This window comes from Protomyctophum bolini (assembly GCF_963924005.1).
Source record: "Protomyctophum bolini genome assembly, chromosome: 4".
NCBI lineage: Eukaryota > Metazoa > Chordata > Actinopteri > Myctophiformes > Myctophidae > Protomyctophum > Protomyctophum bolini.
The window spans coordinates 39,147,153-39,172,212 of record NC_137865.1 but is presented as its reverse complement, the minus strand read 5'-3'; the positions used below and the strand labels follow the sequence as shown (position 1 = coordinate 39,172,212).

Sequence of the window (25,060 nt, the reverse complement as noted above, 5' to 3'; positions counted from 1 at the left end):
GAAATGTACTGTTTGAACGTCATTCACAATGCCTTCACTCACTGGAAGAAAGTAACTAAGTGCATTTAGTCAAGTAGTGCTTCAGTACGATACTTTTAAAACACGATGCATTGTGAGTTTGTAGAAGTCTACATTGGCAGCCGGAATGTAGACGGCACCCGGGAGCAGTATGGGTTGGTGCCCCAGACTGTCTTCCGAGAGGAGGAGGCCCAACAGCCCACGGTAAGGCCTTTAGGGGGGCCATTCAAGCCGCAATTGGAGCCTGCAGCACCACTGTTTCCCTGCCGGTGGAGCCTATGGAACCATTGCAGCTCAATAATCCGCCACATCACCACTCCTGAATGAAGTGTCTGGTGCTGGGAGTCTGATGCAACGCACAGGTCCTGCGCTGCACCTGGTGAGTGGTGAGAGCAGGAGTGGACCTGATGAGACGTAGGAGGGGCCCGGACAGGAGTCAACCCACAGTCAACACAGTCAACCCACAGAACCTAGTCCTAGAACACGCCAGCCCTCCCAGTCCCGGCAGAGTAGTTCGGGAGCGGCGGACTGTGTGACCCTGTCTTTCCCTAATGGGACTGATTGTGGGTAGCTCCGTTTGGAACCTCTATATCTACGCTGCTGCACTTAGCTCCAAGATGAGGTTCCGTGAAAAGCTATCACTGCGCTGGTAGAAAGAGTCTAGCTGGGTAGAGCCCGTCGACAAGTATAGTGGATTAAAACCCTTGGCTTTCACAGTATTTATTTTAAAAAGTAAAGGTATCGATAGGTATACAGTTGAAAAACTTAACATAGGCCCCTAACATTTTAACTGAGGCATTAAACAACCGCTTACAATGCATACTGCGCATGCCAACGGGGGTTGACTGGACTACATTCTTATTTAAGCCTGATTTAAGCGGTTGTTTGAGGCCTCAGTAAAATGTTAGCGGCCTATGTTAAGTTTAGGTATTGATACCTTTACTTTTTGAAATAAATACTGCGAAAGGGTTTTAATCCACTACTAGTGGACGGGCTCTACCCATCTAGACTCCAATTCTACCAGCAGGGATAGCTTTTCTCTTAACCTCATCTCAGAGCTAAGCACAGCAGCGTAGATATAGAGGTTCTAAATGGAGCTAGATTGTGGGTAGCTACTGGGACTTCAGTCAGGACTTGATCACCCCGGCTGGGTCACCTGCGAGGGTATGATGTCCAAACCCTGATGACCTTAATTGGGATACATCAATGATCAATGAGGATACGTCCCAGGTGCATACATCCATGCGATATGTTTTTTAGTTCTTCAAGTTGAAAAATTACATAGCCTAATTTTCATGTCAAGGACCCCCAAATTTATATTTTTAAGCATACATGAAACAAATAGAGATTATGTCTCTATTTGTTTTATGTGGGTCTGAAATAAAGATTATTATTATTATTTAAAATGTTTGAGAACCACTGTTAAGAACAAATCATCTTATGAATATTCAACATATATGACGACGTACTGTATTAGCAGCTCGTGGATATTCAACCAATGACGTAAATCGTACCAATCACTAACAGGGGGAGGGACCGCGCGCCACGAGAACGAGCCCCCCCATGCAGCCTGTTGATGCTTGGCGTCACTTTGCCTTTTTGAATAATAGTATAGTAGCTGTTCAGTGAATAGTGAATACAGATCAGACAGTCACAGCATTGTGATGATTTTAGGATGGAGCTTTCGTTTGGTTTAAGACAAGAGTGCAGTTGGACAAGGAAGCGGGTGTTTGACAGATCCCTTAGATGCACTTCGTTTGTTTATTTATCTTTGTTTACGCCGAGGAGGGCTCGGGGAGCGAAATGCACCAGTTCATCATCATCATGAGGGACTGCAGGCGGACTTTGGCAACCGTGCTATTAATTATATGTTCTCCGAGGACTAAATTTCACTGTGTGAATTTCAGCGAAGGAATTGACGTCTCGGCAGTCTGAAGTGATTTGGTAACAAAATAAGGTTAGTTTATGTTCTGTCTGAAATGTCACCAGTAGGCTACAGTACACTATAACTGCTATGTGAAAATAAACACAATTGGTGTTTAAATTAAGCACAATGTGTTTATTTACAGAAGCCTCAAGATTATGATCTGTATCTCACAACGAGAATTGTTGCTGCAGGCTGCATGTCTTCAGTTGCAAAGAGAAAGAGAGAGCTCAAACAAAAAACTCCACCAGTCCAGTTTGTGTCAACCCGATCAACCGATGAGATCTTGTGCAAGTTGTGATGTATATAAAACCTTAGCACAGCCACAGGGTGTTCGATCTAGATCTGTACCCCGCAAAGTTAACGCGTTGGCAATGCAATGAATCATACATTCAGGACTTTACATTTCACATGTTATATAGCTGAATCTGATTATGTCATGTGCTCAATAATACGGATTTCAATCGTTGGGATACATTTCTACAAATGAGAGAGCTATAGGAAGATGTCTGTGACTTTCTGTATACTACATCGGTTTCAGGGGAAGTGAAGATGCTCAACTGATGATGAGATTGATCTACGGTATCTCTCTCCCTGACTCTTTTCTTATCCTATCTCTCTTTTCTTAATTTTCCCTCTCGCCAATCTCACCTAGCCCTAGAAGGGCTGTGTGATGTTACATTATACATACATTTCATTTGTATGGCAAATGGCATACATGAAATGTTACCCCTATTCTAATTCTAGGGCTATATCCTCCCTCCTCTGACCCTAGCTCTGTTCCATAGCCTTCTACTGCTTCGATTCTGCCCTGCAGTAAGGCTATGTGACTTTCCGTTTTAAATCTCAAATCGAAATCAGACCAGCCTCTCCTCTTTTGTGGAAATTTCACGAACGTTTGACCTACTCACCAATATTAAGATGGGTTGTGTCAATAGAAAGCCTACTTTCCTTAGTGGAAGCACTCTGAGCCCCCCACCAAAAAATACTTTTAGTTACTCCGCTGCGCCCTCTACCGATATTGCCCAGAGAACTGCCTCATAGAGAATATTTTTTCTCCGGTGAAAGAAAATCCCTTTCTGGCCAAAAAGTACCGTTTATACGTGTGGTGGGGGGCTCAGAGTGCGTCCACTAAGGAAAGTAGGCTTTCTATTGACACAACCCGTCTTAATATTGGTGAGTAGGTCAAACGTTCGTGAGATTTCCACCAAAGAGGAGAGGCTGGTCTGATTTCGAGTTGAGATTTAAAACGGAAAGTCACATAGCCTTACTGCAGGGCAGAAACGAAGCAGTAGAAGGCTATGGACCTTAAGTTTGGCTCCTATAATATTGCTCTTTTCCTCTCTCTAGCGCCCATCTTCTCCCCTTCTCTGTCCTCGCTTTATATACCTTTCTGCCTTTCTCCTTGCCAGTCATTGTGTTTTGACCCCTGGCACATAATTGTATTAACCTCACTGAGTAGTTTCCCATGACAGGGGTCGCCTGTTGCAAGGATTAGAACGCAGACTCTGTTAATACCGTAACACACAACACACAAAGACAAAATCCAGTCCCGTTCACTCACACCCCCAGCCCTGCAGTGCAGCCCACAGATAGGTCATGAATTCATGATGGGTCTTTTTTCATTCAATTTACAGCCTGTAGCTTAGGGGGCTCGGTAGCACTGACACCATCACAGCTAGAAGGTCCTGGGTTCGATTCCCGCCGGGGATGCTGGAGGCGTGTTCTCTCCTCCGCGTCATCAGCGCCCTTACCCCCTAGTGGTGTTGGCAAAAGGGCCTTTCTGTATAGAGTTCGCATGTTCTACCCTCACAAAAACATGCAGTAATCCATTATCCTGGTCTCTATACTGCCTCCCCCTGGCCAGCCGGGGCACCTGATGGAGGGGAAAGGAACTGGTTGGAATAACGTGTTACTTCCACGGTGCGCTACGTCCAACGGGGGAAACTCCTCCCTGTCAGGTGAAAAGATGTGTCTTGGACTCCTCATGCATTGAAAGGAGCATGAGTCAGTCTGTTGCTCTCCCCAGGTTGGCAGATGGAGTAGAGCCCAGGTTTACATTAGACAATTGACACTGAAAAAATGGGTTACAAAACTCATGGAATACATTTTTATTTAAATGAAATATTACAGACCTGTATAGTTTGATTCGATTACATTTCACTCTTACTTAAGTTTACTTATACTGTGTAATACCTTTTGCCTATTAACATACAATTGTTTTTTTAAGATAAACAAGCAATGCAAAGGTCAGTTATAATTTAGCATATATACTGTATGCTCATTGACAAACTTCTTTATAATTTAACATGGACAGTGGAGGCGTGGCCGTTATTTCAGGAACCAGAATGGATGAGTTGTGACTGACCGCTTCCCCTCTAATTCTACCTACCTGTAGAATAGAGAAGAAGAGGTAGTAAAAAAAAAAAGTGTAACAGATTGTGTAAAACAGTGGTTCTCAACCAGTGGTCCGGGGACCACAAGTGGTCCTTGACCTTGAGTGGCTTCCAACAAAGTGGACCCTATATAGATCTTTAACTCTTGAGAGTGTAACATTTTACGCTCTCAAGAGATATCTTGGTGAATTGTTCTCAACTTCAAATGTTTTTGTTAATTAGATTATTAGACCACGAATGTTAAGAACGTTATTTATATAGCATGACGTTTAGACAAATACTAGGTTCATTGTTGGTAATACTTGGTATCCTAGTTTCTTTGAGGCACCACATTGTACTGTACTTAAGTGACTATTTCCCTTGTTGTTCATTGACTAGATTGCATGCCAATCCGGCTTGTTCCAATCTAATTATGTGTTAACTGTTTTAAGGTCAACCGCATCAATGCAACTCCTTGCAACTGCCATTGGGGATAATGGTTGCGAGTACTTGGCTTATTATGTCAGTCGCATAAGTGTAAACAGAAAAAAGAAATGTTTGCAACGCTTATAGGTAAATATTTTGCACAAGGAAGTAAGGGACAAACATGTTTGAAACTTCATGTAGTTTATGCAACCTCCTTAATATTGGTCGATTGTAAAGGTTGCTGATCTAGGATCTGAAGCGTGTGATCTCTCTGGATAAGAAGAAGCCATCATTTAAATGAACACAATGCAAAAACCCAGCATTTGTCTCCCGTCCAGACTCCAGGTCAGGGGCCTCCATGCTGGGCTGTGGTGTGGGGGGTCCTCCCCAGCCCAGTGTTGTATATCCCACAATCCTTTGCTGTTGATGTGGAGCCATGCTGCAGTAACAGGAAGTACCCGCAAAGGGCTCACACACAAACACATTGTTTGTTTTCTTGTGGTCTGCCAAAGAGAGCAAGGGAGAGGTTGCTAAATGCCGAGTTATAGGTCGCTAGGCAACCGGTATAGCGGAGCAGACACAAAGAGGAGGCTCGGTGCTGCTGGGGGGGGGGTAGTGTTTTATGTTATATTTCTAATTTTAGATTTTCCTAGCACTTCTTTCTCACTTCACAGATAGTCTCTTTATTTTCTCTCTCTCTCTCTCTGTGTGTGCACCTCCGTCTTTCTGTTGCTGCTCCCTCCCTCCCTCATGCACTTTCCAGTGACTGTGCTACACTGTGTGTGTGTGTGTGTGTGTGTGTGTGTGTGTGTGTGTGTGTGTGTGTGTGTGTGTGTGTGTGTGTGTGTGTGTGTGTGTGTCCAGGGCTGTCACGATTACACATTTAAGTTGACGATTAATTGTCACACAAATTTTAGCGATTTACGATTACATTGTGTTTTTTTTTTATTTAGTACAAATAACTTAAATACACAAAGAAATCACTGGCACATTTAATCATTCTTAATATTGTTTTCTTTCCAAAAAAGTACAAAATAGCAGAGATAGCAGAAATAGCATGATGTTGCTGTGCGATATACTGTAGTGTGTTAATCAGAAATGTGGACCTCCTATAGGGACCTACCAGTGTGAAGGGTAGCGATCCAGGAGTCCCGAGTTGGTGTTGGCTAGACCGCACTCTCACAGTAACTAACTTTGTGTGTGTGTGTGTGTGTGTGTGTGTGTGTGTGTTCGTACGGGGCGGGCGTGGGAGAGGGACCATGTGTGACACACCCACAGTCCCGTGCACACACTCATCTGTTAACCACATGTTGGCCTAGCATTATTTGATGGCATCAACTTGAAGGGTCTTGAAACTTTCTTGAGATAGGTAATCCTACACACGATGTAACATTATCATTTTCTGTATTGTATAATAAGTGACATTACCATTGTGTTTTAATGCATTTTAAAGTGTCTGCCAGAGATACTATAGCACTATAGCATTACTGTTCTTGCTGTAGCATATGTCACGGTTAGGGATGGAAATGATCAATTAATTAATTAATTGATAATTAATTAATTGATAATTGATATGTTTTGATAACCTTATCAATCGATTAACCAGTTAGTGGCGTTTTTGTAAAAGATCTGAGAATCTTAATTACTTTCCCTCAGTGTCTAACATAAAAATCTACATTTTGCTGATATTCAGAAATAATACAAAAAGACATAATATTATATTCCTTAATCAAATATTTATTTGACCATTGACGATAGAGGGCCAGTCAATGGCATCTTTGTATGTGCGTTCCTTGGCCACACACTCGATTAATGATGAACTATTAACATCCCTAGTCACGGTCTATGACTTGGCCAAAAATTGCACTGTGCTACGAAAAATGTGGGCGTGGAATTTAGAAAATTGTAATAATAGATATAGCTAAAGCTGTGAATAGAGTGGGATGTATTGACAGTGTATGGTTCAAGCTGAACAGAAGTGAGACCATGTTGATTATAACGTTGCTGATCTGATCCTTGTATATACATTAACTATTGGTTGATTGTAATGTAATGAATGTAAGGAACTTAGCTAGGCCTACACCTAACGTGTTACCATAATGTAGTTGGAGTTTTTTCTGCAAAAGTTGCTTAAAATGTCGGTAGTTAAAGTTTTTTGCTTAGTGTCTTATTTGAACTTGCTTCTTAATATTGTTTAAACCATTATATTATGTATTAGTCCGTGGACCCTCCGTGGAATATTTTGTGCCATGGACTCCCATACAACATTTGTGTTGTTAAAATGTTTCCAAAATAGTCCAAATACTTTCAAATCTTTTCCAACATTATAACCGATGTGACATGCTGTGAGCTTGTAGATCGATCGCAAAAATCTGGCAACGTCTATCTGCACTACTGCTGGCATTGTCAGTGTGTCCGTGGCGTCATTAAGGGCATGTTCGGAAATACCACACCAGAGCTCACTCGCCTATTAGTTTGCATTGCACAGTGCGCTCATTTCCGAACGCACCCCTAAGACAGATGTTTGTGCTGTAAACAGTTCTGTGGTGGAGTCAGAATGCTCATACAGGAAGCTGTGGATGCGAGGGAGGAAGCTGCTGTCACAGCCTGACTGTACTGGCTTTTCACATGAGTCATATCATAATATGTCATTATACATGTCTCTCTCTGTCTTGTTCTCTTTGAGAAACCCTTGTGTGCGTCTGTCTGTCTGCCTGTGCCAATTAATGAATGTCATTATACCTTTTGTGGTCTCTCCATCTGTCATCTTTGGGACATCTTTGAGCCAATGTTTGGTCTACTAGTCTCTGCTCTATCTTTGTTGTGAATTGAACTGAAGTGAATCGATCCACTCACCTTTTCTTGTTCCTCTCTCTGGGTTTCTTTAAGAATGAACAACTAATACCAAATCAGTTGTTCGTTCCGAAACTCACGATTCCACACAGACACGTCAAGACATCTTAACAATTTGGATGTCGCTAGCATCTGTGCTAGAGTGCCAGCAGATATGGGAGATTTTACTCTGAAAAGCCCCGCCTTCCGTTCCCTCCAAAACCGGGAGACATAATCTTCCATTCTCAAAAAAGCCCTAAAGACATATATACTACACGTCCAAGGCCACCTGCGGTTTGATTAGAAAAGACGTGTATACACGTCCAAGCCCTTAATTGTCTTAATACACTGACTGCTACAGTAGGTATCAATTAACATTCCTTGCCCATGACGGTATTGACAACCTTTTTCAAAGTGTCAATTTGTGCACTTGAGGCCTTGACGATATTTGACGACTTTTTGACATTTTCTGGGTACAGACGACCCTCACTTCCACGAAGCGTAAGCGGTGTTGTTTCCATAGGAGACGATTTCATTTTGCAATGGTGGGCGATCCAAAAATTTGCCCCTCCATTCACAGGTTTTCCCTGAATCTTTTCTCCATCCGTGCCTCGATTGGCAATTAGGCAATTTGGACCTCAATGAATAGAATATTAGCGCTTCTAGCAGCACCAAAGGAGCTCCAGAGTGGCTCAAAGATGGTGGATCAAAATGCCAACGGGAACCACATACCTGTACAACGCACCTGGCCGTTGTTGCATCATGAGGAGCACAGTAAAGTGAACCAGGGCATCGGCAGTGAATTGACTGAATTCTTCTATCTGCTCTTTTCACAAATTTGTGTGACACTCTCACAAAAAAAGATATGATGTTTCTGCCTGACAGCATCAATATATTAAGAGAGGAGGAATCAAATGGAAAACATCACCAGTGGGGGGTATTGTTGGAGGGAGATACTGTGTTCACAGCTGCATCGCCAAGAATCTACAGGAACAGAGAAATGTTGCAACTTGCAATAACGTGTCTGAAAGGCAGGTGTATTCCTTTTGTTGAATCACCCCCTGGTCAATAAAGTCCATGTCATCTTCAACTCCAGACAGCCCTGCCAGCCAGATGGCGTTAAAGATGAGAATTATGAAGACCAACTGACAAAGGTCAGGACAAGGGATTGGATTTCTGTAGGCCTGCCACAATTAGTACATAATCGTCCAGTCGCAATTCATTTTCAAAATCGTCCACAATCATTGCCATGGTTAAAAATGCTCAAACAAATAGCAGATCTACAAGCTTACAACGCACCACTTTGAGATGTGTTGTAAGCTTGTAGATCAGCTATTTCCGCTATTTTTCCGCTTTAAGTATTACATTATTATATGTAACTAATTTCTTTGTATTTTTAAGATATTTCTCATATCTACGCTGTGCAATATCTAATTACGAAACCTAAAAGGCAAACGGAAATTACATTTGTATTCTATTCATATTTTAATCGTCAAATTAAATTTGTAATCGTGACAGGCTAGCCCTAGATTTCTGTTCTGGTTAACGCATTTAGACCGGAGGCAGATTCAAAGTAAAAATAAATAAAAGTATGTTGCTATACACTGTACATAGCAACAACTACCCCACCTTGAAAGATAAAAACCCCAAAAGGGGTTCCCGTCCTAAATGGGTTAACTGAAGTACTTCTGTGTACAACACTTTGTGGGACAGATAATGACATCTGAAGTCGTCGCTCTGTCTGTCAGTTAACAACTGTAATCCTTGTGATTTTTGTCTTGTGTTTTCCTGAAGGAGCCCAGGTCCGTGATGGGATCATTCCGGCGCCCGCGCCCTCGCTTCATGAGCTCCCCGGTGCTATCGGACCTAGCTCGTTTCCATGCCAACTCTCCCTCCATGCATCGGTCCAACGCTAGTGTCTGGAACAGGTAAACTGAACGGGATTATCCAAACGACTAACTTGATCTGTAGAAGCGAGTCAAGCTAAATGAAATGACTACAATTCCAGAGGTCCCCGGGCCGATTCAAATATGATTCAACTACAAAATGATTCCCGAGTGCGGCACGGCTGTGGCTCAACACCCCAATAGATGGGTCAAATGTGAACAAGTTTCACTGCGTTAACGTGCGTGACAAGTAGGACTTTAACTGGAACTCGCATAACATAAACCTTACTCTTAACTCGAACCTAAACCAGATTTACACATTAGGTTAGTTCAAGTGAGGTTTAACCTAACTCTAACTAAACATTTTTTTCTTTTTTTCAATTTAGTCATGTCAGTTAAATTCTCTTATTCTCCACACATATATTTCTGTGTGTTGTCCAATATGAGGACGTAGAGCCCTACACCAACACAGTGTTGTGATAGCCATAGCCTTGCATGACAAAATGACACTATAAGACACGACAACACACTAAGACACAAGAAGAAAACACAGCACGACAACACACTAAGACAGTAAAGACACAAGAAGAAAACACAGCCCGACAACACACTTAAGACACAAGAAGAAAACACAGCACAGCAGGATTCTGGGTGGCCACAGTGGGTGGCATACTTTACTTGCAGTGTGTTTGTTTCCCCAACTGGTATAAATACACATAGACAAGGTAACTAGTACTACACAGTACACACACACACACACACACACACACACACACAACGTCTGTGTGTGTTCAGATTGTTGTTTGTGGCTGTGCATGTCTAATGCTTCAGAGATTACCATATCTTTTCTCCCTGCTGTTTACTAAACGTCTCCCATCAACACACCAAACCACTGTCTCTCCTCATGAGACATTTTGCGTGGGAAAGAGATATTTCTATGTGCTTACAGTGTGGACACAGTTTAACCACTTGGACCCTCACAAGCATATTCCGGGCAGGGCATGTCATAACATTTCAACTTTTGGCAAAAAATATTCTACAAAGCGTTTCCTGAAAATAGCCAATCTTAGACCATTGAGGATTTTCGGTGAAGAGGGGGGGTTAGGGGCTAAGTGTCTTGCTCAGAGACACTTTGACACATTGCTGAGGCCTGGAATCGAACCTGGGACCTTTGGCTGGCGGGCTCTCTAACCATTCAGCTATGTTATCTGGTCAGGCTTAGGATCAACAACTACTGAATCAAATCAACACTGAGTTGGTCAGCCCCCTCCATTGCAACAACAGCATGATCTGTCACGGTGTCCTCATATTTACATAATGTTCTCTCTCTTCTGTTCATAATCACTGTCACCAAAGGTTTTGATGTGTGTTACGTTTTCATCAGTAACCAAGTCCAAGATGATCTCAGCCATTTCGAGACGCGACGACGGGTCATGTGTGTTTCCAGAAACACATGACATTCCTAGGTATTTCCGGTGTAAATGTTGCGACGCAAGCTTAGTGAAACTGAACATACAGAGCATCTCAACTTCGTTAAACCGGGAAAACACAGTTATGCCCAGAGCCTATTAACTAATTTGATCAAAATCAGATTAGACGTAATTCTATCTTTTCGCTATTCTTGTGAAAAGCCCCATATTTTCCACACTGGGTCGAAATGCACGCGGCCTGACCACTTAATAGGATGCTGTGTTAAGTGGTCAGATGGGTGGGACGCAAACGCTTTCAGGGATTTTCAAGTGGGCTCTGATCCAGAAAAGGATCAAGCACTGGTCTAGGAGGATCATTATTTCCTTTGTGTTTCCTCTCTGCCTACTGTCTGTCTCCAAGAGAAACGTGAGTCAGCCGTGGGCCTTAGAAACGTGTTCGTTTGTTAAAAATCACACCCGTGTGAACTGAGTGGTGCAACACCCCCCCCCCCCCCCCCCTCTCTCTCATTAGCAGGCAACAGTGCAGCACTCTCTCTCTCTCTCTCTGTTTCTGGCACAACAGCGCCCTACTGGTACTAATAGTCATACTGGTGCTCACAGTCACATAGGTGCATGGGTGGGTTAACGTCACATAGTTAGGCGGACACGAACATTGCTGTTCCTTGGAGTGGTTGCACCACTCAAAAAGAAAGAGAAAAAGTAGCATGTAGTTTTCCACCATTAGCTTGTTTTTGTTGTTTTTTGTGAGCTGACCTGCTTCCCTTTGATTCCTTTATGAGTCTGCAAGCAGGAAGAGAATACAGTGGGAGGAATGTTAAGAGGAAGTGTGTGACAGTTTGTGCACGTGTGTGTGTGTGCGTGTGTGTAGGTACTAGGTGTGTATAGCACGTAGGGGTGCGTGTGTGATTGGGTCTGTGTGTTCATTTTTGTGCATTACTTATCCTTAAAGGGATTGTGAATGTGTGCTAGTGAGGATATAGTAGCCACTCGACTCCACTGGGCTTTCCAACCAGGAGAAACGCCACGTGTGTCTGTCTGTTTCCTGTTTTGCCACAGGAACTGGTCAGAGCCCTCGGCAGGAAGTTCAGTAGGAAACGGACGTTGCAGTAGGCAGATGCGACCCATAGGGATAACTTCTTTTGTCTCTTCCTGTGACCTGGCTGAATCAGCTGGAGGTGCCGTGGGTGGCACCAAAACCATACTAACAAAGTGCCGGCGAGCAAGGCACTGACCCCCCCCCCCCCCATGCCGAGCGTTCCAATCCATACCGATTTAGCAGATTTACCCAGGTCAAACGGTAAATCTCTTCAACTGCGCGATTATCTTTTATCTGCTGTAGATGATGTGGAAAATAAGTCCACACAATGTTGTCTACTAGAATTTCATGCCCGCTTCGCTGAGAGCTGGTGACTCTGATTGGCTTGCCACATCTTTTCCGCACATCTTTTTCCGAACATGTTTTAATTGGCTGGGCCGCACATCTTTTGGCCACGTGACCAACTTTACAATTGTTAAAATAGATGGCAGTCCAGAACGGCGTTTGGCCCCGCCTACCTTCTTAAAGCCCCAGTGCCTTTTTCTCTGCCACTAACAGTGGTTCACGTACACATTATCAACAGAATTCAGTAAAAAAAGAAACAGCTACTGTGGAATTCTTCATTTAATTGTTATGAAGAAAATAATCAAATAGGAATTTGGACGTTATACTTCCAGACAGGAAGGCCCTGGGTCAGGTTCTGAGAACTGAAGGTTCTGACCTTCCACAAACCTCTGACCTGCAGTGTGTGTGCGTGCGTGTGTGTGTGCGCGCGTGTCAGTGTTCAGACAGCCGTGGTGAAGGTGTTTGAGGGAGGAGGACTGCAGCCCAGTGAACTCTACACCCTTAACGAGAGCATCAGGTTCTGAGAACTGAAGGTTCTGACCTTCCACAAACCTCTGACCTGCCGTGTGTGTGTGTGTGTGTGTGTGTGTGTGTGTGTCTGTGTGTGTGTGTGTGTCTGTGTGTGTGTGTGTGTGTGTGTGTCAGTGTTCAGACAGCCGTGGTGAGGGTGTTTGAGGGAGGAGGACTGCAGCCCAATGAGCTCTACACACTTAACGAGAGCATCAGGTAATTAGCGACCTTCTTCCTCAACTTCTGAGTTGGCTTCATTTCTCTCGATATAAACCCTTTATTGCGGGTGAGGTTTTCCACGGTTGAGGTGTTTTTGAACCTGCTATCCCTTTCTTCTCTTCGTGGCTTTATTTCCACTACATCGAGTAGGTCGGTCTTTCCATGGTTTAATTGTTTTCTCGCCTTGATCTCTGATTTGGTTTTACAATACAAATTGCTAGAGCCGTAAAATGTTCTCTTATGGGGGATCCTGGCATATCTTTTCAAATGGGCTAATTGTACTGTACTGTACTGTACTGTACTGTACTGTACTGTACTGTACTGTACTGTACTGTACTGTACTGTACTGTACTGTACTGTACTGTACTACTGGGTTCTGTTACATGCTGTGTTCTACTGTACTTTTTCTGTAGGTGGCTTCTAAAGACTGAACTTGGTTCTTTCATCACTGACTACCTCCAGGTAAATCAACTCTTTCACCTCTGATGTGTTTGCATACATACAGTGTGTACACACACACACACACACACACACATGCACGCACGCACGCACGCACGCACACACACATACATACAATACCTACAGTACAATACAAACAAATACATGTACAATACAAAAGTATAATTATTTACATTTTTCATGTCCTGCTTAAAGGCATGTGGACAGTGATTATGTGGTCTGTGGGTCAGCCGATGTTCTCTTTTATTTGTCTGCTGACGGTGCAGTCTTCTCAGACACAAACCACCAACAGGGCTGCTGCTGATGGCTCACAACTCCAGCTCCAGGCTATAACATGCACTCTTAGCTGGTCCGGAATCAGAATCAAACTTCATCTGGGATCAGATCACAGTCTTCTCTTGTGTCTCTCCTAAACTGTCAACTTGTTTTGAAAGCAGCTCTCGCTGCGGCTGGGTTCCCTTTAATTGTGGCGCTGTGACCGTAAGCTGATTACTGAATACCTTCCTTCTAAACTTTGTTCTAGAGCAGCAGGAGAGCAGGAACATTCAAAGAGAAACTGCTGCTCCTTTATTCAGTCCTTCTGCGACTTACTGAGTCTAAACCGGGCTCACTGCTCAAGACACTGACGCCCCATTTATATTTAACTGCCCACCACTGTCTCGCACACCAAAAATAGCCGATCTATAGGCTTACAACGCCTTGCTCTGCAAGGCGTTGTAAGCTTATAGATCAGCTATTTTCAGTAGATGCATTATAGTAAGTATACATCAGGCGTTAAACTCCATATACTACTACTACATGTACTGTACAGTACGTTGCGCTGGTGAAGGATACAATACCAGTAATCCTACGGGTTTCCCATGCACTCTCTCTCTCTCTCTCTCAAATCCTGCTATAGCCATGTTTCCTTCCTGTCGAAGTGTCCTTGTGCAAGACGGCAAACTCCCACCTGCTGTTTATTAGAAAATATAAATCACTCTTATGGCGAATTACTAATATGACATTGTGATATGAAGTCAGCTGTCAGATGCTTTTTGAGGTGTCGGACAGGACATAAGGTGTCGTCAGGAAGTCATCCTCTTCCTGTGTGGAGGAGACTTCCTGCCACTGACTCCTCATCCATCCTGTTCGGTGTGTCTGGCCACAGCGCAGGCTGTCCATCCTGTTCGGTGTGTCTGGCCACAGCGCGGGCCTGACTGCCAGGAACCATGTCACGGAGCGGGGAGAGCTGGGGAACTTCCTCACCACACCGAGTGACTGACTGGAAAGGCTGCTCTGTGTTTTGGAGTGATGCTATTTGTGTCCATTTGCCATGTAGTGTTCTCTCCTTTCGTCTCATTCCCGGTACAGCCGGTCTTCTGCTGTTAGAGACTGGGAGCTGCCCAGTAAATAAAATGGTAAATGATGCATTTATAAATGTAGTGCTTTTATCCAAAGTGCTTTACATAGATTTACATTCGCCCATTCACAAACACATTCACACACCGATGGTGGAGGAAACCATGCAAGGCACCGGTCAGCACATCGGCAGAAATTAGGCTTTCAAAGTCTTGCTCAAGATTGTGTGTGTCTTTCCCTAATGGGACATGATTGAGGGTAGCTACTGGGACATAAGTCAGGACTTGATCACCCTGGCTGGGTCGCCTGAGTGAGGGGTATGATGTTTGACAGACCCGAAACCCCGATGACCTGATACATCACTGAGGATACGTCCCAGGTGCATCCATGCAATGTTTTTGTTATAGTATGTTTGATTGATTGAGTAAAAAAAATTCAATACTGCAAAAGTACAGAGGCGCAATACTGCTAAAAGCATTAAAAAAAGCCCTGGAGGAAAGACCAATCGAAGGTGCTCTTTATCTCTACTGCAGCCATCGGGCGTCCGTCAGAGTCACGCCATCATCAACGATGGGAATGTTCCCTTATTAATCAATGAATGTTGCTCCACTGCCGACGTTGCGTTTGGACGGTTTCACCCGTTCGCCCCGGTTCAACACACTAGCTCAAGGGTGCCCCGGCCTAATACAGACACTTCTCTGGACTCTTCATCAACCACAACAACATCTGGTGTATTGGCTGTCAAAGATATACAAATGTTTGGTTTATCACAGAGATGACACATGGATGGAATTACACCGGAATGTTTGTACATTCTCACTGAGGATGTGAGAATATGTTGACACACACAAATTCACACACAGCCCTTTCACACAGCGGATGGCTCTATCTGTTTATCATACAAACACATAGGCCCTCATTTATCAACGCGTCATATGCCAAAATATGGGCATTTATCATTCCAGTGTAAACTTGAACTTCAAAGGCATAAGTATAAATGGCACCCTTTTCACATTGGCCTATTATAGAGCCACCAGGAGGCCACAACCTGACCTGCCCTGGTGGAGACCTGTGAGACTTTTTCTAGTTATTATTATTATTATCTTTCAGATTTATTGCTCACACGGAGAGCTGTTTAGCCAGGCCGTTTTCTTGACTTGTAGGAAGGATGTGAGGCATGTTACTTTGATACTTTCCCTGTTTTCACCACAGAACCAACTCCTGACCAAAGGACTGAGTCACATCCTGGAAAGGATCCAGCTGTACGAGGGTGAGTGCTTCTGTTAGTACATGGTGATAGACAGTAAACACAACACATTCTCTACCCAGATCCCTAGTCCACACCTTAAGGTCCGTTCACATTTTCCATTTTAATGATTGATTGATTGAATACTTTATTAGTCAAAGATGTACAGTAAGACTTCAACATTCAAGATTGCTTTATTTGTCATTTGTTTTCCCATTTAGTAAAATAAATAAATATATATATATATATATATATATATATATATATATATTATTATTAGTTTCTCCTAGTTAAAGACATTATAAAGTTCATGGCATAAAAATCAGCATTACCAGATAAAAACAGAATAAGAACTGAAAATAGAGTTCATCTGATCTATTTTGTTCATATACTATTTAGTAGGGAGGCTGGAGTCCAAAAGTCTGATTGCCTTGGGAAAGAAACGGTTGAGCATCCTTTCCGCCCTGGCACTGATGCTCCTGTATCGTTTCCCAGACGGCATAAGGGAGAGGGGTGGGTGGTGTCCTTGAGCTAAAAGGATAACATTGTGGACCATTCGTTTCAATTGAAACCAAATTGGGAATCCATCAGTTAAATTCATATTAAACGGGTGGCTCTGTCGAGCATTGAGCAGTTAGAATAGGATGCACTTTACTTCTTAGTAGCCTACAGGTACAGTTTGTCTTTCAAAGCTACATTGAAAGTTGAGGTTTATTGCAAATAGTGACCCTGCAATATCCCCAGTCTTTTCTAAATCTTATACTGTAGTCTGTGACAAATTACCTTTAGAGGTGAGTCTTTTAAATGTCTTTTCAAAGTCTTCTATGTTGGAAGGTGTCAAAAGACTTCTTTTAAAGATCTTGGCATAAGCTGAGTGCCCAAATCATAAAGCTCAACGTGTGTGTAAAGACACAGGGCCTGCAGGAAGCTGTAACAAACTCCTGAGATACTGTCACGGAATTTGAAACCTTCGTGTCAATTCTTTCCGGCCAAGAGGAACGGCTTTCAGAAAAGTGCTTAGACCTGGAGAGGGACACCCTGGGGTAATAGAAGGGGCTGAAAACCAGGGACTTTGTTGCAAAGTCGCTGAAGAAAGTGCTTCAACTGTGGATGGTTATCCAATATCTCAGTCTATGTGATAGACTGAGCCCGGCCAAAGGCACCCAGGGGATGATGAGCCACCGTGACATCTGATTCTGAAGGGACACTACTGCCATGCTGTTGGCGGAATACTGTGTAAGGTGGCAACCAACAGGAATCATAACATTTCAATGGCAGAGCATACAGGTATTCAGTGATCTTCCAGGCAGTGGTCCAATGCTGTGCAGCTTTTTACTCCAGAAAGAAATCCTCCAGAGCAAATTTTGGACAGCCTGTAGTCAGGCTCGATTGTTCATATCTATCTATAAATGCACCACGTCTCTGTCTGTATGTACGGCTGAAATGCACGTAACTCGAGAACCGTTCGCCCCACCGACTTCAAATTCGACACACGAGTTCCAATCCACACCACCACAGGTGGTGGTGTCGAGTCGGTCGGCCCCACGGTTGTCCAGAACTGCCACAAAAGGCCTCTGCCCGGACTCTGGACAGGACCCCTGCCCAGGCTCAATATATGGAGCTGCCTGTTCTGACATCACAACACTCCATATTTGGGAAGGTCTGACACAGAACTCCATATATAGGAATAAAGAGACACAGAGAGAGATTACAGAAAGAAAGATGGGTGGAACGGGTACAAGCCGGATGGGGCATGGATCTCCAACTTCCATCATTACCGACTCTCTGCTCTACAGCCAGGCACTGGTCTAGTTGAAAATAAAGTGTTAAAAATAAAAAGCACACAAACTTCTATACTAACTACTAACTAAGTTGGTGTGCTTTTTATTTATATACTTCCTGATTTACGTGACAACAACCCATGATGGTGTGCAGGGATTGGGGAGGGAACACGACGTTCAGTATGTAAACACAGCTGCAGTGAATGATGGAGGAGGTTAAACTAAAGTTTATAACTATCAAAAACCAAACCGGCAAATTGGCGGTATGGTTGGATTTCAATTTAGTCGTCAGTGCTGACACTAACGATGCAGTTGGTTATGTGAAATGTAAAACTTGCTGTGACCCGATGACAGCAAGAACACCGGGAATTCAGTCTTGCAGCGACATGTGGATAGAGCCGAGGGTGCAAAGGCAAGATGCCGGCCTGCACCTTGGAGATTACTTCTGGCTTCGCTACTACATAGCTCTTTATAATTCTCTTTATAAATCTTTATAATCTTTATAATCTTTATAAATTATACATCAGTAAAAAACGAAGTTCAGTGTGGTGAAGATACTGTATACAGCGAGACCATTTGATTAAGTTGCAGGAGATGGCTTCATGGATTTGGTGGAAGAGCTATTCCACAGTCTGTGTTTCACAAGGACCTGTCTCAGCGACAATACTGCTGACAATTTCCAGTTTTCTTAATATTCCAAGAATCCATTGGTTTCGGGGACAGAGTGGCATTCCGACGCACTGCTATTCCGACTATGGTACATTTATTTTAGTATGGTATTGTATGCAAATACCATACTCATTGGGCTAAACATGCAATAACACAGTATAGCCCTTGTGGTGGTGTTAATTAAACTGTTAATTAAACAAATTAGACTGTTGAAGCAGGACTCCAAATTCAGCTACATGGCATTTTGTAAGAATATGGGTGAGAATATCATGAGATAAATGATCAGACCGACAATAACCGAATACAGCCTAGACATTAATGTGCTCAATAATGTGGTATGGGTAATGTGGTATGCTCTCAGACCAGACAGACAACTTGATTGCCATATAATAGTGTGCAGCCATTCCCTCTACTCAGAGCCTGGTAAAGACGGCTCATGAAGATGTGTACGTTCTGCAAGCTGCCAAATCGTTGAAGTGTTTAAGAAAGTCAGGCTATGGCAGGCTTGCTGTCAAAACCGGTGAAGCAAATGGGGGACACGAGATTTTGTACGGTCTACCTCCCTTTAAAATCTGTCAAATTGGTGAGCCAAGAGTTGTGTGAAAAGCTAGAAAGTTGGCCCACCGAGCGAGCACTACTGCAGAACAGAACAACAGCCACTCCTTGCCAGGCACTGATCCGTGAACGTCATGTGGAAACGTTTTGATAAAGGATCAACACAAAATAGCCACGTTTCTTTGGCCCAAAAACAGTCAGCTCAGATTGTCCAGTGCCAATATACTGTATAGCAGGTGTTCCCAAACTTTTTTGGACCAGGTACCCCTTTTGGGGTAGATATTTTTCCAGGTACCCTCTCATCCTCGCAACACGGATAACAATATATGTACAACCACAAGCAGTGTTTCCTGCAGGACAAAGCTTTGGCATGGTGCTGGGCACAGGCCGCAATTTTGATTAATTAATTAATTAATTTGATTAATTAATTAATAAGATTAATACATTAAGATTAATTTGTATTATTGCTCTTGTATTACTATTGGAGACACTGGGGGGACACTGGGGGACACTGGGCAGGCACTGAGGAGGCACTGGGGAGACACTGGGGAGGCACTCAGGGGCACACTGGGGAGGCACTGGGAAGGCACTCGGGAGGCACACTGGGGAGGCATTGGGGAGGCACTCAGGGGGACACTGGGGAGGCACTCAGGGGGACACTGTCTAAATGTAGACGTCTAAATGTATACGTCTAAATGTATACGTCTAAATGTAGACGTCTAAACGTATAAGTCTAAATGTAGACGTCTAAATGTAGACGTCTAAATGTATACAGACGTCTAAATGTATACAGACGTCTAAATGTATACGTTTAAATGTATACAGACGTCTAAATGTATACAGACGTCTAAATGTATACGTTTAAATGTATACAGACGTCTAAATGTAGACGTCTAAATGTATACAGACGTCTAAATGTAGACGTCTAAATCTAGGTCCACGGGCTAAGTAGTGTCAATTTGGGGGTCCTTGACATGAAAAAGTTTGGGAACCACTGCTTTAAACACTTTAGCACTTTATGAACATGAACAAAATAGATGGGTCCCCCCTGGAACTCCCTCAGGTACCCTACCCCTGGGGGTCCCCGGACCCCACTTTGGGAACCACTGCTGTATAGACCAGCTTCACCAGTAGGTTCAACAGCTGAGCGATGCAGATTATGTAACATGATAAAATGTAGTGCTGCTGTGTTACTGTATGTGAGACCCTCACTTGACTATGGTAGGGATGTTTACAAGGAGCACAAGCACAGCACTTAAATACAATGGAGTCAAACCGCTGCTTATCTAGTGGATGATTAAGTTGATTGCACATTGTAAGCACATCATAGACCAACGTAAGCCTACAATAGCGACGCAACTCACGCAGGGACTCTGTAAGGACCGAAAATAAGCTTGTGTTTTTTGTGTGCATTTGACTCCCCTCCGTAAGGCAAAAACGGACTCTGTCTTTGCCTTTAGGCGCAAACAGGTGTGACCATGCAAAAAGGCACGGTGAATGTTTTCACCTAAATGAAAAACGTTAGCACAACAGTGCTCCCAATGTAAATAGTTATTCTGGAGCCCTGCACTATACAGACTACATACTCATCCTGTTTGAGGTGCACAGATTAAAGATGACAAGATTAAGTTCTGTAAAAAGATGGTTTGACTTGGCTTTCTGTCTTCTGTGTCTCTTGTCCAGGAGAAAGACAGCTCCTCATCCTGTCTGAAATGTGGATTCGATTCTTCACTGAGACTCTACCTACTCTACAGGCCATCTTCTACCCTGTACAGGTACAAATACACCAGCACTGTCTGCTGAGCACAAACGCTGTATGGAAATCAAGTCTTTCAATTGCGTGTGAGCGCAGAATTTGAGAAATGGTATTAATTTGTGTGTGTGTGTGTGTGTGTGTGTGTGTGTGTGTGTGTGTGTGTGTGTGTGTGTGTGTGTGTGTGTGTGTGTGTGTGTGTGTGTGTGTGTGTGTGTGTGTGTGTGTGTGTGTGTGTGTGTGTGTGTGTGTGTGTGTGTGTGTGTGTGTGTGTGTGTGTGTGTGTGTGTGTGTGTGTGTGTGTGTGTGCGCGTGTGTGTGTGCGTGCACGTGTGTAGGGTCAGGAGTTGACTGTCAGACAGATGTGTCTGTTAGCCTTCAGGGACCTGGTCATATTAAAACTCCCTCTGCAGGACAACCTGAGGACTTCAGGCTGCATCCCTCCAGCCATCACACAGATGCTGCTAATACTGCAGGTACACACACACACACACACACACACACACACACACACACACACACAGTAGGTAGACACCTTATAAAGTGTGTAATCTCTGGGTTCTATTTTGGCCCACTGCTTTTTACACCAATTGTCTTTGTCAAAAATAGCGACGTGCAATGTGTTGCACTGTGAGTTTGTAGATCTGCCATATTTGCTGAATGTACACCTAACCCAGAATAGGGCCACATGGGGTTAATTGTCTGTCTGTCTGTCTGCAGGGTGTTCACGACAACAGTGCAGAGTATTTCCAGTTGGAGCGTTTGGTGGAGATGGTCATCTCTCCATATCTTGGCAAGGTCCTGCATAACAGTACCCTGTTGCTAGGTCAGTTATCTTCTGCTTTATTATTATTATTAATAAAAGGTTAAAAAAATGTGCGCGCACGCGGTAGCATGTGCTCGCAGGATTCCCGCAGGATTCCCCCCAGACATTCGCACCCCCTGGGGTCAAGTTCAAGCTACGCCCATGATCGTACCTCTGATGCTGGTGCTCTTCTGTGTGTAGGGTAGTAGAGTGCAGGTATGCAGCTGTATGATCCTCTTATGAGGAGCTAATCTCTTGTTGTTACAGTCAACTGTGGGAGCAGCTCAGCCTGTTGGGCTGCCCGGGAATTAGTGAGGTCTTACACACACACACACACACACAGGTTTCGTTTGATGCATGTACTGTATAAACAGAGAAATGGTCAAACAGCTTGTGAGCAAATACTTGACCTCTGGCCCTGCTTTTGTTCTTACAGCAGGGAGCCGAATTTTTCAGAACAATTTGTATTCCAAAAGGAGAGTTGACAGCAGGGAAGGAGACAGTGTCAGAGAAACAGACAGTAGGAAAGCTGAGAGGGAGACAGTGTAGGAGAGACAGAAAGTTGAGTTCTTGACTGACGAACTGTCTTGGAGAGTCAAAGTGTTTAAATTAGGGATTTTCATGTCATCTTATTGAAGCATTTTATATACCCTGAACTTCCCCTTCTATTGTACTACCATCGAATATATTTGTTGTCATATTGTATTATGAACCGTGTTCCTGAAAAGAAAACACAAATTGTCCAGAATATTTTTCTTAATTGTAGGCCTATAGGATCTATGCACACAAAATAACTCTTCCTACTTCTGGGCCCCTTCCCTACTTCCTTCACAGGTGTTACCAATGATACTAATAAGGCTCTGTTCATTTAGCACAGGGGTTTTCAACCCGTGGGTCGCGACCCCTCGGGGGGTCCCACCTCTAATACTGACTAGGGCTGTCCCTATCTGTGCAGAGTCCCACCTCTAAATACTGACTAGGGCTGTCCCTATCTGTGCAGAGTCCCACCTCTAATACTGACCAGGGCTGTCCCTCTGTGCAGAGTCCCACCTCTAATACTGACCAGGGCTGTCCCTCTGCAGAGTCCCACCTCTGATACTGACCAGGGCTGTCCCTCTGTGCAGAGTCCCACCTCTAAATACTGACCAGGGCTGTCTCTCTGTGCAGAGTCCCACCTCTAAATACTGACTAGGGCTGTCCCTATCTGTGCAGAGTCCCACCTCTAAATACTGACTAGGGCTGTCCCTATCTGTGCAGAGTCCCACCTCTCGGGGGCGTCGCTAAGAGACCGGTCCCGGCCGGAGATCTGTGTGACCCAGCACCACCACGCGTCCACCACCTCTGACTACTCCCTGGCGCCCCTGGTGGAGCAGGACGGCGAGGCGTACCTGGAAAAGTCTGGCGGCGTGCGGCGCCACACGGTGGCCAACGCCCACTCCGACATCCAGCTTCTGTCCGCCTCGGGCAGAATGATGCATGCTGGGATGGCGGAAGAGGACAGCGGCGGAGGAGGAGGAGGAGCGGGAGATGAAGGGGGAGGGGGGATGGCCGAGCGGCCGTACTACAGCCAACCGGATATCCTGGAGGTTCCTAGGTGCAGGCCCGTGGGAGGGTCTTGCCAAGCTGCGGAACTAGGCTGACGTCGGACTGCTGCCGCGAATCATAGCTAGCCGCCCAGAGGCGAAGGCTAACGAGATGAAAACAACCACGACGATGGATGGATGGATGGAGAGGAAGGAGAAGTCTCCAAAAATGAGGAGTGGAACAGCGGGTGATTGGACAGGATGTGACAGGACGACCATGAACAACCAATGGACTGTCTGTCCTCTGGAAGACACGGTGTGGAGGTGTGGCGCCTAACGATGCCTGGGCGAAATTAATTCGTGGTTCACAAAAAAAAGTACTAATTTTAACCTTATGAAGCCTTGACTTCACAGAGATACATTTAGTTTTTGTCTCATTCCTGAGCCAATAATTTGATGACCAGCAGAGATTCAAACATCTCGGCCCGGACATGAAATTATTGGCTCCGACAAAATGTAAAAATCTCAGTGAATTCACGGCTTTATGGGGCATTTAATGTAATTTTTTGGGTGAACTGCTCCTTTTTTTCTGAAAACCCTGGTCAAACAGAGGCTACATTGTGTCTCGGCCAATCACAGTCTACCGTTCCCTCAGCTATGGGACATAAAACGACACTGCCTTATGTCGAGGCAGAGAGAGAGAGAGAGGCAGTGCGAAATGTTACTGCCTCGCCTATTTCTCACCTCAAATGTTTTCAGATCCATATTTTAGTGAACTGTTTAAGACGAGAGCATTTGTAATGCACCGTCCACCATCTTGAATAAAATTATGTGTGTGTGTGTGTGTGTGTGTGTGTGTGTGTGTGTGTGTGTGTGTGTGTGTGTGTGTGTGTGTGTGTGTGTGTGTGTGTGTGTGTGTGTGACACCAGGGTCTAACTTTCTAGTAGTAGGGAGACCACCTCCAACCACTGCAGATGTGATGGTTATATTAACATAGTCTAACATACATACTGGTTAAAATAATAATAATAGCACTTTGAGTGCCTTTATATTGTCTGTTGAAACTGACATCAGAGATTGAGGTTATGTTGTTAGGAAAGCCTGATTAATGTATGACAGTGTGACGTGCTGCTGAAAATAGCCTATTTTACACCTGAATTTTTGTTATGCCAACTTACTGCCCGTACATTTCTGTGTTGCCACTGCTGTGGCAGCGACAAAGATCACCATCCCCACCCGGCTTCCCTTACCTGAACTCTGCCATTTGTGTTCATATACTGTCTGTAGCATCTACAGTGTAGATGCTCAGCCAAACTGGATGCAACCCCAAAGGTGGATTCCAACCCCTAGACTCCGCAGTGGTGGGCAGGCAACCTGACTAATGTATAAATGAAACATAACTGAAGGGTTGGATACCATAGATGAAGGACATACTAAACTGCTGCTGTGGGTTCAATTCATGGTGTTTCAGAGTCTGGTCTGGATCAGTTGTAACTAGCGATTTTTTTGCTCATCCGATTCCGATCATTTGATTTTGAGTATCTGCCGATATCGATTTTTCCCGATTCGATATTTATATTTTTTACAGAACACTTATTCCATATCACAATAAGTACAATATCCAAAATCACAGACAATGTCCAGTCTAATATCATGATATGGATATAATATTGATTGTCCCGATTTACGCTTTTTTGTTCCCGATCCAATTCTGATCATTTGGGATTTGATTTCCGATATGATTTTTGGTCAAACTACAATCCCTCTCGGACATGACCATTAAACTGTTGGAATACCTCTGATGAACTGAACCGGTCCACACCAGTTCATATACCGCCTGGGCCCTGGATAGAACCAGAGAACTGCTAGGATAACTGGACTGGACTAAACTAAAGGTTCTGCTACTGCTTTATGTTGACATTCATTAATA

General features: G+C 44.0%; 1 protein-coding gene across 1 annotated transcript; it reads left to right on the top strand.

Moving 5' to 3' along the window:
* The first annotated feature begins 1,641 nt into the window (after positions 1 to 1,641).
* On the top strand, positions 1,642 to 25,060 carry LOC308314108 (proline-rich protein 5-like). The gene is made up of 9 exons (XM_080761519.1): positions 1,642 to 1,975; positions 9,370 to 9,503; positions 12,918 to 12,998; positions 13,415 to 13,463; positions 16,011 to 16,068; positions 20,733 to 20,824; positions 21,141 to 21,278; positions 21,523 to 21,628; positions 22,865 to 25,060. The coding sequence occupies exons 2-9, from the start codon at positions 9,385 to 9,387 to the stop codon at positions 23,245 to 23,247; spliced, it is 1,026 nt and encodes a 341-aa protein (XP_080617645.1). The 5' UTR covers positions 1,642 to 1,975; positions 9,370 to 9,384; the 3' UTR covers positions 23,248 to 25,060.